This window comes from Nicrophorus vespilloides, unplaced genomic scaffold, assembly GCF_001412225.1.
Source record: "Nicrophorus vespilloides isolate i.1.1-1 unplaced genomic scaffold, Nicve_v1.0, whole genome shotgun sequence".
Classification (NCBI taxonomy): Eukaryota; Metazoa; Arthropoda; class Insecta; order Coleoptera; family Silphidae; genus Nicrophorus; species Nicrophorus vespilloides.
The window spans coordinates 1-17,000 of record NW_017099822.1 but is presented as its reverse complement, the minus strand read 5'-3'; the positions used below and the strand labels follow the sequence as shown (position 1 = coordinate 17,000).

The following is a 17,000-nucleotide window of genomic DNA, read 5'->3' as shown; positions in this document are numbered from 1 at the left end:
GCGATAAAATGAATTATCTAACCTATTGCAATTATTTTAGCAACTATATATAATCTAATCAATTTTAATTTTTCAAAATCAATTTTACCATAGGAGGTTTGAGGATTAAAGAATAAGAAGGAAAATCAAATCAATGTGAACACTATTTATTAAATTTATACAATATTTTACAATATCTTTCGAACTTAATTCATTAATTATCAATATATATATAATATATTCGTATATATTTTCTTCTGTCACTTCTCTATCCTGTTGATAATAAATGCATAAGAATATTACATCACAATATAACGATTTGGCACTGGAAAATAAAATTTTAAAACAAAAGAACATAGAGAATATGGTAAACAAAACAAAAAGAGGGCACAAAATCATTAGAAAACTACATTTTACTCCAAACAGCTAACGCACTCTATACATGGAGGAATTGCTTCTTTTTTTTTAATCTCCTTACTCGCATTACATTATTTGTAAATTTTTGTTTTTTTTTTTCAATATTTTTTTTTTGTTTGTTATTCATTTATTCTTATTCGTTAAATCTTAAACTTTAATTATAATATATTTATAATCGTATTCTCATCCATTAATATAATTGTTTTTTTTTTGTCTCTTCTTCAAATTAATTTATTTATTTATACATTTATAATAATATACACATTCTTAGATGACTAAGTATTGGGGATGTGGAAACTATAAGTTAGGCGGGACTAATGGAAACGCAATGGTTTTGGATGATGGGTTGAGTGAGATGGTACGAAGAAAACAAAAGGGGCGCAAATTGATAACAATTGAAGGCTAACAACAGTGTCACTAGATTTAAATAATTTCGTTTTCTCGTTTCAGGTTCGTAATGAGTATTATTGCACTGGGAATTGTGGGAAGACGCGGGGCGGGTTCAGGGTTGGTCCTTGGCCGATGCCGGTGGCTCCTGCTCCTGCTTCCTGAGCGCCTGCAGATTGAGCGGAGGCAGCAGTGGAAAGTTGAGGCCTCCGGCGAGACTCGCGGCCTGCTGGAAATTGGCGACGTGCTGCAGCGATTGCAGAAGGGCGGCCGAGTGTTCCTGGGCCTTGCGTCTCAATTCGGCCACGCTGGAGGAGCGTTGATCACCGCCACCCGGTGACGAAGATCTGTCCTGAGTCTGGTGATGGTGATGATGGTGGTGTTGCTGCAGCAGCGAAGATCCCAAACCGCTCATGGGTTTGATGGGACAGCAGGAACACAAACCTGGGAATCCTGTAAAGCAAACGAAATGTTTAGAAACTATTTAAAGGTAAAATCAAAGCGGCGCGGGTTAAAGTTTGGAACAGGGCAGTCGATAGGTGTCGCCCGTTGTCGGCCGCTTTCCGCCTATGCAACCCAATCTAGCAAATTGGTTTTTGCAATTTATCACGTCCCTCGCGCGTCGAATTACCACCGTCCGTCCTCCCCCCGTTTTACCCTCGTCGTCATCCGCTTCACGTTAATGCCGTGTAATTTATAACGGCAATTAGCGGATGTAAATATGTTATACACCGTGCAGAGTGGGTTGCAGATTCCGTTCGCTCGTTCATCATCGGCGGCAGTTGGCATCGCATCGCATCATCAGGGCCAATCAGCGAAACCCCCGCGTTTGGAAAATTAATTCGTACCGCCCCCCCACCTCCCGCAAAACACATTGACATATTATATGTGTGTGTGTGCTGTAGCCGCCACCACCACCACCGCTACCGTTGCGAAAATCATTACGACAAATTGGAACCTCGAAAATCATCAAACGCAAAACATCCATTAGGTAACCGTAACAACCCGTACCACCGGGCCCCCGATTCGATAAATAATTTAGTGTTTTACTTAAAAACGAACGAACATTCACAATCTGCATTTTCTCTCTCTTTTGTTCTCACGCATACGCTACGCTCCCATCAAATTATCAAATAAACCGCAAAAATCTAATTCAAAATCGGCAGTGTGTGCGTGCGGTAATTAAATCCAATCCAATAATTGTTTTCATCGAAAACACAAATACGTAAAGCTTCGACGGACGATGATCATTATTTTCATTAAACATTTATTTCAATTAGTTTTCACGAGAGAATTTCCACATTGATTTCAACATCACATTCTGATTAATTGCATTTCAGCATTTGTTCATTTTGTTCATTTTCATTTTAAAAAGTTGCAAATTAGTTTTGTTTAGTATAATTTATGGAAATCTGCTAACAATTGCTAACAATTGATTATATGTAAATACTTTCGTTGATAATTCAAATTTTCGAAAAATATTTCTAAAATTGTAGAAAATACATTTTCGAATTAACTCGAATACAGTAAATACGCTTTAGATTAAATACCCATTACCTAATTGCCACTGTATTCTTCACTTTCGCTATTATTTTGTTTGGTTGTTTTTATTTTGCTTTCAGATAAGCTATTATTTACTTGCTGATTAGAGAGAATTTGTAATTATCATCGCAATGTTTACGTAATAATAATAATTTAAAATCCCGTTGTTGAGACGTACGAATAAATTCATATATATATTCCAACACAAACAGAAGATGATTGATTCAAGGCCAACGTTATTTATCCATTAGATAATCGTATAAAACATTTTAGTTTCTATAGTAACGCAAACGAATCTTTAGCTTTGAATTGGTCTCGAAACAGTTTTACTCTCAGATTTGTTGACTTTTAATGTTTCGTGCTGATCGATACTCTTTTATTTATAATGGAAACGATACAATATTACTAATTTTTACTGATCTTTTGAATTGCAAATCGTTATTGTTGTTTGTATTGAATGGAAGCAAATAATTGCCTTCGCTTATCATACATTCATACATTCACAAGTAAAGTTTCGTTAAATATTTTCACTGTTTTCCATGATTACTCATTCATACGATTGTTTTCGGTATATCGTGACTTGTATCTCTCGTTTAATTCTGCTCAAATATTTTCTGCTAATCTACAGTTTTGCTCTGTAATTGTGACTCATTTCGTCAATAACAAAACGCATTTTGCAGCGATACGAGAGAATACGTTTCATTCTAGTTTCGATAAGATATTGAACGGAATCTGAGCTATCCACAATTTTTAAATATTATTTCTAGACGCATTGAAAACTAATCGACTCGAGAACAAAAGTTCAATAATTCTTTAACATGTTTTCAATTGAATTGCTCTATGTTGCATCATCATGATACAGCTAAAATGTTCAGAGATTCAGAATTTCCTATAAATTTACGATTACATTACGTATATTTCTCAATTTTATATTATTGTTGCTGTTGTATGGTATCATCAAGGTCTAATCTATATAATAGTAATTAACTATGCATGACATAATTACCAAATAATATTGGATTGGATTCAACAAATCACAGCAATGCGAATGTTGTTACTCATGTTTTATTCGTTTTTTTAAATTTTAATTTACATGACAATCGGTAAGAAATTGAGATGGTAATTTATTGAAAATTACTTTTACTTAAAAAAATATTATACAAATTTTTTAAAAATAATTATTTGATAAGCGAGAAACTTATTCCACTAAGATAATTTAAACTGGAATAGAGTTTTATATTTCTTCTAATTTTCAATCACTTCGTTTAAATTTAGAATGTGTAAAGCGTGCGTGTAAAGGTCGCTAGATTTGCTTCAGAGCAAGTAAAAGAATGCGGTCCAAATTGATGTTGATTTGTTGTTCCAGTGAATGGTATCATTCTGCTTCTTCTTCTTTTCTGTGCTTACCTTTGAGGGCCGGGAAGAGCGGCGGCGAGAACTGCGATGAGAGGTGTGAGGCCAGATGAGGCGGGAAGAACAGGGGCGGAGTTGACCTCGTCGTGCCCGAACCGTCCAACACGGGCCGGAAACCGGAGCTGCAAAAAAAGAACGAAAAAGGAATTGTAGAGAGAAGAGGATAATTTCTTGATGATGATTATTATTATTATGTTGTTGACGTTGATGATGAACAACGGTTCGTCGGCGAGTCATCGTCTAAGCTAAGCTACTAGATACACACACACGCACAGCGACAGAGATATAAACATGGATAGAGGGAGTTGGCCGAACGACCTCTAATATAAAACAACTACCTGTCGCGATCCTATGCTCACTCGATCGCGCGATGTGGTTCTTAACGCTAGCAGTTACAGCCTTGTTTACGGCGTATCTCTACTTCAAATGGAAGTTGAGCTATTGGAGGAGGCTCGGAGTGCCGTACGTGGAGCCGACCGTGCCTTTCGGTAACATGGACAACTTGAGGCACATGAGCACCTCTTTAGGGCAGCAGGTGAGAATCCTCTACGAACAGATGAAGACGCAAGGGCACAAATACGGTGGCTACTACGTTATCATGAAGCCCGTCTTCCTCCCAATTCATCCGGGCATCATCAAACCCATCCTCGCCAAGGACTTTGCGCACTTCACCGACAAAGATTTCTACATAAATCCGAAGCAACCGATCTCGGAGATGCTCTTCTTCATCGGAGGAGAACGCTGGCGTTTGCTCAGGCAGAAGATCACACCCACCTTCACCTCCGGTAAGATGAAGATCATGTTCAGCACCCTCGTCGATTGCTGCGAACCCTTTCACAAGAAGATTTCCGAATGTGCGGACGGTCACCTCGAGCTGGACGTTAAAGACTGCGCGGCTCGCTTCACCACCGACATCATCGGTAACGTTGCCTTTGGCATCGAATGCAATAGCTTCGACTCACCGAACGCCGAGTTCCGCAAGTACGGCAAGAAGATGTTCTCCGTAACGCCGTGGCGCTTCGCCAAAGGTTTCTTCCAGTTCATTTTCAAAGACTTGTCGTTAAAACTGGGTCTGCTGCCTTTCGACAAAGATCTCGGCGAGTTTTTCGTAAACGTTTGCCGTCAAACGGTGGACTACCGAAAGACCAACCATATCGAACGCAACGACTTCATGAATCTGCTCATCAATATCCTGAGCGAGAAGGGTGTGGTGGGAGCCGACGAAGGGCAGATTACTTTTGAGGAATTGACCGGACAGGCATTCGTCTTCTTCATTGCCGGCTTCGAAACATCTTCGACGACGATGACCTTTTGCATGTTGGAGTTGGCCAAGCACCAGGACATCCAGGACAGAGTCAGGGAAGAGATTCACTCGGTCATCAAGAAGCACGACGGCAAGATCACTTACGACGCCATCAACGAAATGACTTACTTGAAGCAAGTAATCGACGGTAAGAAAAATATTTTTTGCATTTTGAAAATCAAAATTGGTAATAACAGAGATAATTCGTGTGAGCGTTTCGTATTATTGGATTTGGGAATGATGAGTGTATGTATATATATGTAATGATAGTATTGAATGTATATTGAGATGGGATGAATGGCGTGATGAATGCGATTTGAAAAGAAATCGAGTGATCTACGGTCGAGCATCGATTTGAGTTGGCGTTGCGAATCTAATGGTTTCCTTTGTGCGTGACTGAACGGCAACTAAACTTTCCTCCTCTCCATATGTATGTGTGCTCTTGTTCCAGAGACTCTGCGAAAGTATCCGCCGGTGCCGACAATTGACCGGAAGTGCACTCGGGACTACGAGATCCCGGATACTGGGGTGACCATAAAGGCCGGAACGGCCGTTTCCATCTCGACGTTGGGCTTGCACAGGGACCCCGAGTACTTTCCCGACCCGGATGTCTTCGATCCGGACCGCTTCTCCAAGGCAAACGAACCCAACATTCGTTCCTTCACGTACATACCCTTCGGAGAGGGACCCCGCATCTGCATCGGCCTTCGCTTCGGCATCATGCAGACCAAGATCGGACTGATCACGCTCCTGAAAGACTTCCGTTATCGTCTGAACGCTAAGACCAGCCCCGAAATCGAGATCGACCTCAACTTCGTGCTCACCGCTAAAGGTGACATCCTTCTTGACGTCGAGCGCATTTGATTTGAACCAAAGCACGTATGCAATCAAACAGTATCCTTTAATGTTTAAGCCATCTCGATTATATCAAAGCAGCAGCAGCAGCAACAGTCAACAAAAAGAAGGATAAACAAAAGATGACGAACCCACTCCCCCAGATCAAATCAAATGAGTTGAGAAATTCTCTTAATAGTTGTGTAAATAGTGGAGGAGGAGTGCTGGGTTAGGGTGATTTTGTTCTCTCACCGGAAGCGGAAGTCGCGCCAGACCGGAGGTGCGTTACGGTGACCTTTCGCTTCGCTCCGGCCGATGGTTGTAAGCGCATTAGGGGCAATAAGGGGTGCGACCCAGCTAGCACCCCCCCCGATGCTGCTGATGCTCTCGACGATTTCGCACCCCGACCCTTCTTCTTTTACTTCATCTCTTTTTTTTTGTTTTGTTTGGCGGTAGTTGTTCAATCTCACCCTCCCATTATCGCAACATAATACGTCTTCAAACAAACACGCAGACAGTGGGGGCACACGAAAAAAAGCAACCCCTCCTCATTGAATCATTGAATTTCGTCTTTTTCCTATTTTCTCTTTGCACCCACTTGTTAATTCTACATCGGCGTTAGCCATTTATTTATATAAGATTATCACAATAATTTATGTTTCAAAAATCATTAGTTTTGTAACGATTTACCGTAATTTATTAATAGTCAAAGTGCGTATTCTATTGTAAATAAATAATTATATATTGTTAATACAGATTTGCTAACTATAAGTTATAATTATTTAAAATCATAAATAAGACTTATTGAATAATTTAATAATATTTTAAATATTGAATTAATAATTAGTGTAATTATTTAATTAAATTAACATTTATTTCTATATTTCATAAAGTTGGAGATTTAAATTCATTCATCTGCAGGGAATACTAGTACATTTGAATGCAACAAAGTGTGTGCCCTTAATGACTAGAATATCTCGTGCATTCGTTAATTGAAATTTATGCAAAGGGCTAATTGCAAATTGGCTTAGATGATGTTATGGGCGTTATGTGGGTTGCATATGATGGCAATAAATTCATTAATTTTAATGTCACATGTAAATGTGCGGAAGGAGGGGGACTGAAGATGACTTTTGATGTGGAATCGCTTCCGAGTGGTGCTTATGGAGGAAAGGCCACGTGTCCGCGTTTTGTGCGGAGCGTGTGAGGACGATGCGCCGCCGACTGAAGCGGAGCGACGGAGCAATTGAGATACGGACGGACGACAATTAAGGGTGGATGCGGCGGGTGCCGCGCGACGTACGTACGTTCCACTCTCCACCAATAAATAAATACGTATGGATGAAGGGATGAAGGGCGTGCGGACGAATGCTTTGTCGATTGAATTACCAAACAACACAACACCAACATAATACAATGATGATGGTGATGATGAAAGGTCAACGATTATCGTTTGCAGCGTATGCAAAAATCATCAAACCATGACCCATTTTCACATAACGACTGCTCTTTCATGAATAATTCCAAAATTTAGATAGATGAAAAAAATATTGGTAAAGTTCAATTTTTTTATGATATAGTTTGCTTAGAAACATTAACGATCGTAGATTGTCAAGTATGTTTGGATGTTTGGTTTTATTAGTGGGTGGCGGTGGATGCGGCAGGCAACTCTCTCCTCTTTGATCCCAGCCGCCGCCGCCACTCCGTCTGCGCTAATTATCTGATTAATTAATTGCACATTCAGTCTAATCCGATCGCTATTTATTTATGAGCAACTACATTAATGTAATTACGTATCCGACGCCGCCTCCACTGCCACCGCCACCTGCTCGCACGTAATCCACACCCGACTCCGACAGGGGGCGCAGGTGTTCGCGACCGGAATTAATTTGCGGAAGACTGACTTTCGCTTTCAATTTTCGAGCCACGGCACTCTTGATTCTTGACGTACATTGCTTTTTTCCCCAACCGAAGAGGGCCGCCCTCTTTCGACGCGTGAAATAATAATTCGCATTTTCTTACCATCCACCACCGCCGCTTCCGCCGCCGACCAACTAAATTACCTTAATGCGCGTGCCATTATACTACCTCCTTTAATACAATCATAAACATTGCAAAATCATCTGCGAGCGGAACTTAACCGGATTATACTTTGCGCGCCTACCTTACCGTGCCTTTTCCTAACCGACCCCCCAAAAACTCAACCAAAACCGCCGCGAAACCCATTTTCTTAAAAGAAAACTCGCTTCTTCCACGATAGTAATAAAGTAAGACACCCTCCCCCCCTAACACCGAGTCGGTATTGAATACTTACTGCAAACATGCACGAGCGGATCAGAAAGATTGGATTCGCCCTGCTTAGCATATTTCAATCTGTCAAATTGACTTTACAAATTGACGTTTCAGTGTTTACGATCGAACCGCCATCTATGCATGTTACATCATCTAATCGGATATTGCATACAACATAACATCATCTTACTTTTCTGTTTTGCAAGTTTTTAATTTACGTACAGTAAAAGTTTGAATTTGCTTTTAATTTGTTTGGAGAAAAGCCGAAAAGCAAATTTACATTTAAATGAGAGATGAAACACTTACGAGAGATGGGGTATGATGTGATATAGAATCTTGGCGACGTTTAATTGGAGCACACTCAGAGAAAACAAAATTTTATTTAAATCAGCTTAGCCGGCGGGGAATGGTTGCGCCCTTTCGAGAAATGGAGATGGTTGGGAGGGGGGAGGGGATGATGTTGAATTAACGAAGGGATTCGAGGGGTGGCGGGCGTTGGTCAAAGGACGAGAGATACTAATTCAATTGCATCTAGTTTGGAATTAATTCCGTGTATCGAAATTGCGTCAATTTCGATTCATCGCATAAGTAGCAAAACGAACTTTCGTTAAGCAAACGCTGATGCTGAGGAAAATGCAATTTTCGCAGATGGGAAACTTCTATTTCATTTGGTTTTTACTTTTTGCGATAGCTATTATGTATGGAGCGTACTTCGTAATACCCGGAAACTTTATATTTATGCACTATTATTTTATTTACTTTTATTTTATTTTTTGAGGGATGTGGGTTGATTCTGCTCTCCTCACATCCTGCTCCTTTTTTGGGTTTAACGGCGAAATTTTTATGATTCAATTTTTCCGCTATAGATAGCGGCGGCTTCGGTGGCAAAAGGGAGGAACGTAATTTCTTTTGATGCCTGCAACCCAATTTCCGTTGCGCCGCCACCGCTCCACCAATAGATTATGCAATTTTTCTTCCGCGGAAGCGCGCCGAAAAGAGACGGTGCATCAGACATCAAAGCGATTCCGCCGAAACAAACGAACAGGAACACTCATACACATGAAGATAGAACAAATAAAAAGAGATTGAGAGAAAGATCCAAACCAAATCGAAATTAACGAATTGTCGCGTGAGATCAATAATATTGCTTCAATGTCGCCGACGCGCAACGATTAACCAATTAAATGTATTCCTCAGCTTTAAACAGAATAATTATACGATGGAGCGACCCAATTGAAACGTAATTCTATCCCTTTCTCCCATATTTTTAAAAATTGCATAGTATGCAAAAGAATTATCTATGTGTTTTTTTTGTTATTATTCCTCTGTGTTTGTTAGGTTGCCACATTCATTCAGAGCGAAAATTTTCATTAGAGCCGGATTAAAAAAGATAAAAGCCCCGATAAACGCATTTGCATTTTTACGCGGAGGTTTTCGCAGTGTTGCGGCCCCGCAAAAAAAAAATGTATCAACACGAAACAAACAGAAAAACACCGCGTTTCGTAAAAATGTTAACATTACGTTTATTATTATTATCATCATCAACGTGGATTTTATTTTCGTAACTCGCGTTCGTTTTTTCCCTCTCTCTCTCTGTGTGCTTTCTTTTTTTTTTTTGAACTGGTGGCGGCGTTATTTCGCTTTCATGTGCGCCCTCCCAATTGGACAGTTCAATTTTCAAATTTAATTCGGGCAAACATTAGCATTTCATATTTACTCCCGCCGCGAGCGCAGCGAGAGAAATCCGCCCTCCGATCATTTCTAAACCAAACATTCCACCAAGTTATGTAATAATGTTGAAATTAAAAAAAAGCAACAACAAACAAGTAAAATCGGTCGAGACTTGGCAACGTTGCTAATTAGGAAATTTGATAAAAAGGTGGAGCTTAGATTTGCAAGACGACAACATTATGTTTTAAAAATTACTAATTTTGTTTATGAAAGTATCAACGGCTTGGATAGATGGAGCTCGATGCAAAAATGCGAAGGAATACAAAAGCGCGGATTAGGCTAATGGATACGCGGCAAATCTGATTGTGTGTGCGTTTCCTTCGACTGTTCGTATTTTTATTTTTATCATCGATTATGAATGGGACTCTCTAAATTTCAGTTTATGGCCGAAAAAGGGATGAAAGTGGGCGGTGAGAGTGGGAAAGAGGAAGGAGGAGTTGGGTGGGTCGAGAACAGCACAAAAGGATTTTTGATGCGGAGGGCGGAAAGCCTCGTGAATAATCTATAATTCGGCAAAACTACATTTCGCGAATGACGATGTTGATATGCGAGTGGGCGAATGTATACGAACGAACGAACACACACACACACATACAGATGTATTTGGAGTTTGTGTTGGCATTACTGCGTTAGTTAGTGTATTTAGATTCAGTTTGTGCAGGCAGAATTAAAGTGATCTTTGTACGCCCGGGCTAATGCCATTAGGTAAACGCTTCTGACTACTTAATTTCCTACACTAACATACTAATTGGATAGCTCTATATGTTGCTTAATTATTTACGGGTTCTCTGCCGCCGCGAAACCAAATACACACGCACGCACTCACATACACACACTGTAGCTAGTAGCACTCGCTCAAACTCTCGCGAACGGCAGAGCGTTCAAATCAAAAGGGATTACATCACGGTTCATTTATTTGCTTACATATGCATACAGACATACACATTGCATACATTTTATATACATATATATTGTTGTTTTTTTGTTTTGCAAGAGCGCCATCTGCAATTCGCCTTTCAAGCTCATCCGATCCACTCCGATATGTATCACATGCAGATGATGTACATTCATGTGGATTCGGTGCTTTGTTTTGTTTTGAGCTCGGATTGGCGTCGCGTTTATTATGTCATCCAGTTGACCCCCCGGGGGCAATTGTAATTTATTTTTCGACCATGCTAACGCGACTAATTGATGCGTTTCGATGGAACGAGAGCGTCTCGTGCAAAACTGCTTCTGCTCCTCTCTCCATCGCACATCAACATCATCATCATCTAATTATTAACATCATTACAATTCATTACCATCAGCGTTCCTTTTTTTTTTCAAAGCACGCACAATTAGAACCAATTTAGCCCAACACGCATACCAAAACAACGAGAGATTAATTATTAAATTTGCCGCTCGTTCATTTCCCTATACAAATTTGTTTGCGATTTCGGCAAATCTCATTGGTTTTACATTATTTACAACAGATGATGCTAAAATTGACCATAACAAGTATATTTGAAAATTAAATTCATTGTTTCAAATCGAAAAATCATGAAAGTTTTCGTACAAGATATTCAAGTTAGAATTAATAAAAGTAAGATTTCTGCAATTTCGGTAAAAGATGTTGCGTTTCCATGGAAATCAATAAAAGGTAAACGAGGAATGTGTCCTGTGCGAGCATTGCAGTCTCCGGGTGGCGCGCACCCTTCCACTCGTTTCCCGACCGCAGATCTACTCTAATCCACCCATTATCACGTCACCCTCCCCAAAATCACTATGCAAACATTAAAGAAAACAATGACAACGTCGCAATTTTCGACCATTTTGTTTTACAATCGAATTTTCAACAAATCGAAAGCAAAACATTTGCACTGAACTGAGAACGAACGATCCAAATACAATTGGCAACGTGTAAAATAAACGACTGATCTAATTAAGTAGGCAACGAAACAATTTAAAGTCGTCGCTTTGGTTACGAAATAAAAGCAAATCAAAATGAAAACAAAATGTGAATTGTTTTATATGCCGGACGAGCGCGCGTTGTTTGCGCCCGGGAATCGGTTTTGTTTATTGCGTTAAGGCTTAAATAAATTGATCGTAATTTCGTAACGCAATTTCGCGACAGAGGGGCGATATGTATCGTTGTCACCATCATCATCATCATCATCATGATGATGATGTAATAATGATCATCGCGCATCGTCGGCTCCGTTCTCGAAATAGACGCGAATTAAAATATTCCAGGCGCGCATTGTCTTAATTCGATCAAATTCGTGTGCAGCAGCATCATCATCATAATCATCTCCTCGCACTTGTCATCGGCGGCGGCGACGGCATAATCTAGAGGCCGTAGAAACAAATCACGAGTCAAGGTGTCTCTGCGTCCGACCGTCCGTGCCGCACATTTTATTAGTTCAAATCAATTACCGACGCGTTTACCGAGAAGAAGACCGTCAAGAAATCTTTTGACTGCTATCATTTGCTGATTCGATGATTATAATAACTTTCCTTCTACAAACATGATATAATTTCGTTCATTTTATAAACTTTTATTGTTATTTTATTGATCAACTGTTGAAATTTAATATCTTTTATTTCATTGCGCCAATGGATAATTTCAAATATATTCATGATAATATGAAGAGTAATTATCATATTTAAATTTTATTAAAATCGTAAATTCATTAAATAATTACCCCATGGTGCACAAACACACACAGCAATTCGTTCATTCATTCATTAATTGATTAATTGATATCGAGGGTTCAATCTGTCTGTCTCTCTCTCTCACGTATAGACCAATACGCATTCGTTTGCACGCGTTTGTTAACAAAACAAATGCGTGCACACAGCGTTAAAATCAAGCGCGCTCACTTGATTGAATTGAATATTTAATGGCCCCCGACGATATTAATTAATCGTTGTTTTAATTTGCGCCCCGGAAAACCCGGGGCGCGGGTCGTTCATTATTCACGCCGCACCGAAAATAACAGTCCCGAATAATAATAATAATAAAATACATATATACATTTAATTCTACTCATCTCTCTCATACTCGCCAGTTATTAAATTCAAAAATTATTGCGAGAGAGAGATGAAAACGAAATGTTTGTGTTTTACGAGGGTTATAAATTTCAATTAGTCCTCCGCCATCCACGGATGACACGATTTTGTTGTTTCATCGTTTTGTTTTGTTTCTTTTTCGTTTCGTTTTCAACGCGCCCGTACATTTAATTACACCCGCACTACGACTACGGCTGCAGCTCATTAATATCTAAACGCGCTCGTAAATACTGTTTAATTGCTGCTCCTCCGTCGTTTTCGTGCCGCTTGTGTACGTGCGTGTGAGCGAGGAGGAGGACACACGAAAACACGAGATGGTAAATAACTTTTGATTGGAATCAATTTGGAGACGCGAGAGCACGTGTCACCTTTATGTGACGTTAATGGTTGTCATGATGATGATGATGATGGTGCGACGCCTCGATTTGATGATCAAAAGTTAGCAGTAAATTCGCCTCTTAATTAATTACCATAAAAGTAATTAAAGTAAAATTAATATTTAATATAAGTATGTATCAACAAATTTCACGTAATCACTAAATCTACTAAATTTTAAGTAATAAATTTTCATTTAATAATTTGATGCCAAATGTACCATGCCAAATGTACTCATTGTAAATTTATTTTATTTTGTTTTCTTTGTATTCTCTTGGTCAATAAACTTGATTATTATTATTATTATTATTATAATTATTTCTGCAGAAGTAACAAAATGTTAAACTTTGAAAAATAAAACAAATTTTTGCACTTAATTACTCGAAAACTAATAGAGTCAGATTAGTTATTGGGATTAAAGAATCAAATGATGTACATCAACGATTTTTGCGTAATAAGTTATCAAATGTTGGAGAACTTTTCAGTCCATCATCAACTTCTCTTTTTGTTTCTTTCTGCTTGTGAGCAGCGCGTGTTTTGATCTGCCGTTTCGCTCCGCACAGCCTACGTGTGCATCTTTTATTTGTTTGAACGTATGGAAAATTCGTTTTACGATATTAGGATCTCTTATGTCTGGCTGATGAATATTTAAATTGCAAGAAGAGAGAAAGAGAAAGAAAAGGGCGAGGTTCCTCTCCCTCGAGATCTGCCTTAAAAAGAATATGGAATCTTTCTCTTCTACATACATACATGCATAGATAAAAATAAATGCGAATATGCGCTTATACGTGTGTGTGTGTGTCTTTCGCTTCTGCTTCCATCGTATCATCATGGCAAGTCTTTATCCTTGCATCATGCAGCTTACATCCTTTATTGTTCTACTTGATAGATTACATCTCCGGCCAGAAAGGATTTCGAACGAGAATCATCCCCCGCGTTCCGCGCTCCATCCACCCCGGATCCGCTTATTATTAATACGTATACTACATATGTAATATCCATCTGTGGAAGGAAGGACACATCTCCATTTGCCGGGTTTACGAACGTCACGACGACGACGACGATCAAAAGAGGGAGAGACGATCTAATGCGAAAGTCGCGGAGAGCGAGCGAGATAGAGCGAAAAGGAGTTAATTAATGGACGTAATTAGTTAATGCGATGTAAAGCGAATTCCCTTTTAAATACACACACACACACACACAGATGCGTCTCACTCGGCTATCGTTTCTCTCCACGGTTTTAATTGTCGCTTAATTGTATTAATATTTAATGGGCACAAATGTTTTAACGGGAAATTTACGAGCGTCACGACAACGGCATCTACGCCAATCCTTCCTCCTCCAACTCCTCCAGCTTCATTATTATCATTAGGACGAACTCCATCTCTTTTCTCAAACTGCTAATTACGCGTTCGCCATTGCATCGAATCAGACAAAAGATGAAACGCGAAGAACAACAAAAAAAAAAGAACGAATACATAGAGAAACAATTAAAGGCATTCCTAATATGATTTCATTACGTTCAATTTAAATTTGCCGCGTCATTTGCGCGGCACTTGTTTTAGACGAATTTTACAACAAAACCGAAATTGACTATTGCATGCTGTTTCGCTAAATATTATGTGTAAAAATATCAATTGATATGAAATTTGATAACACAAACTGTGTACAGTACAGTAAAATTGATAAATTTGATATTTTGTTATAAATTGAGTTTTCCTACCTGTCTCCGAATGGGAACATGTGCGGGAACGGGGGCGGCAGCGGTCGTGGCGGCTCGCTGGATGCTGATGGAGCCGGACTGTGCGGCGACGATGGGTTCGATGGGACAGCCTCCGGGGCGCTTCTCACCTGCTCCGGGGGCGATTCACGACCTCCGCTGCTGCGGCTGGAGCACTCCCTCGCCATCTCCTCGTCCTGATTCGTCGGTTCCGGCGAGCTGATCGGATTGATCTCTTCCGACTGAGCGTGCATAAAAACAAAGTAAAGAGAACGATCAAATTATATGATCTTTCTTAAACCACATCTTCGTAGAAACTTACCACTTCCTCCTTGGTCTCACCGTCTCTCTGCTTGACGTCTTGCCCGTCCCGTTTCCTCTGCTCCTCTTTCAGCCTCTCCGCCTTGCGCCACTTCGCCCTGCGGTTTTGGAACCAAACCTGCAACATCGGTTCGAAATCACCGGCGTGAGATTAAGCCCTTCTGACTTGCGAGGGGTCGGTCGGTCGACGCGACCCTCGAGGTATTTATTATTATTACTACTACAAACGTGATTCCGCTTTTACTCTCTCACTCACTCACGAGCACACGTACATACATACACGGGATTAGGTATCAAGGGTGGACGGAGAGAGGTCGTCGCAATAATGCACCATATGTATGGGCAAACAGATGGGTTATTAACAAACAGTAGCGAATGAAGGGAGAGAGGTCACAACATGAACAGCGAATGCACACAGAGAGAGAGAGAGAAAAAAAATACAAAAATACCGGCGGCGGTGAGCCGCAGAATTCGTAATCCCTTAATGCCCCACCGGGAGAGAGATAGAAAAGCCCTTGGTTCGGGACCGGATGGATTGATGGAAAGTATATAGAAGAATAAAAAAAAATCAACAACGAAACAAACATCATCATCGCATCATATATGGAGGAGAATTAGGAATCAAGTCGACGTGATTTAACCGCGCGCCGCAAACATTCACCACCACCCTCTCGCCGCCCCGACGCAATTACGTGCACAAAAGGGGTTTTGCGCGCGAGAGGGATAAACAAATCGGCCGGAAGAATAACAGGACGGCCGTGGCCTCCGGGTTTCTTTTTTTATTATATATATACATTATTATTTTGTTACCCCTTGAAACATATGAATCTTTGTTCGTCGCGCGTGAAATTGAGGGTAACCGCGGTGGTTTTTGCACTTGTTTGTTTTTTTTTTGCATATTTCGAATTCAACTGTTTCAATTTTTCAGCGGCATATGTTTCAACATCTAAAGCATTTTGCTCGCACCATCGGTTCTGTTTGTTAGGGGATAATGAAACTAATTTGAATTACTCATTATTATTAATCCTCAAATATATTTTGCAACATGCAACTGTTTGTCTCATTTTACAATACAACTTTTGTATGTTGAGGGTGGCTATGGTTTATCTAATCCACCACAAACACTGCTTGTTTATTTTTCTATTCAATTGTTACAATTTTTGAGTAGCACATGTTTTATGACAGCGTTTTCCAAACTGTAAGGCGCGCTTCCCTGGGGAGGCGTGGACTAGTCTAAGGGGAGGCGCGAATATTAGTAGCAGTGAGCAATTTTCCAAATATCTGCTAAAGTATAGATACATTCCTGTGCCGTTTTTACATTTCATTGATTTACTCGAAAACTATAATACATAGAACGATTCCAAGAGATGCATATGAAAGCTGAATGTTTGGGGAATCTAGCAGAATATCGATAGTATTACTGTGGTTTTAGCCGTTTGGCTGTAATTTGCGTTCAAAGTTTAAAAAATGCTCGAAAAAGCAGTGTTTTTCGAATATATAGGATTTCCTTTCTGATTTACTCGAAAACTATAATACATAGAATGAATCCAAGAGATGCATATGAAAGCTGAATGTTTGGGGAATCAAGCAAGTATCGATATATTACTGTGGTTTTATCCGTTTAGCTACAATTCG

The 17,000-nt window shown here is 39.8% G+C and overlaps 2 protein-coding genes across 2 annotated transcripts; one reads left to right on the top strand and one right to left on the bottom strand.

Moving 5' to 3' along the window:
• Positions 1 to 613: 613 nt before the first annotated feature.
• LOC108565704 (homeobox protein OTX1 A-like) lies at positions 614 to 15,492 on the bottom strand. Its single transcript, XM_017925288.1, has 4 exons — positions 15,367 to 15,492; positions 15,048 to 15,286; positions 3,733 to 3,860; positions 614 to 1,236 (listed from the first exon to the last, which is right to left on the bottom strand). The coding sequence occupies exons 1-4, from the start codon at positions 15,490 to 15,492 to the stop codon at positions 899 to 901; spliced, it is 831 nt and encodes a 276-aa protein (XP_017780777.1). The 3' UTR covers positions 614 to 898.
• Positions 4,077 to 6,606, top strand: LOC108565703 (cytochrome P450 6a2-like). Its single transcript, XM_017925287.1, has 2 exons — positions 4,077 to 5,189; positions 5,493 to 6,606. The coding sequence occupies exons 1-2, from the start codon at positions 4,109 to 4,111 to the stop codon at positions 5,903 to 5,905; spliced, it is 1,494 nt and encodes a 497-aa protein (XP_017780776.1). The 5' UTR covers positions 4,077 to 4,108; the 3' UTR covers positions 5,906 to 6,606.
• Positions 15,493 to 17,000: the final 1,508 nt, after the last annotated feature.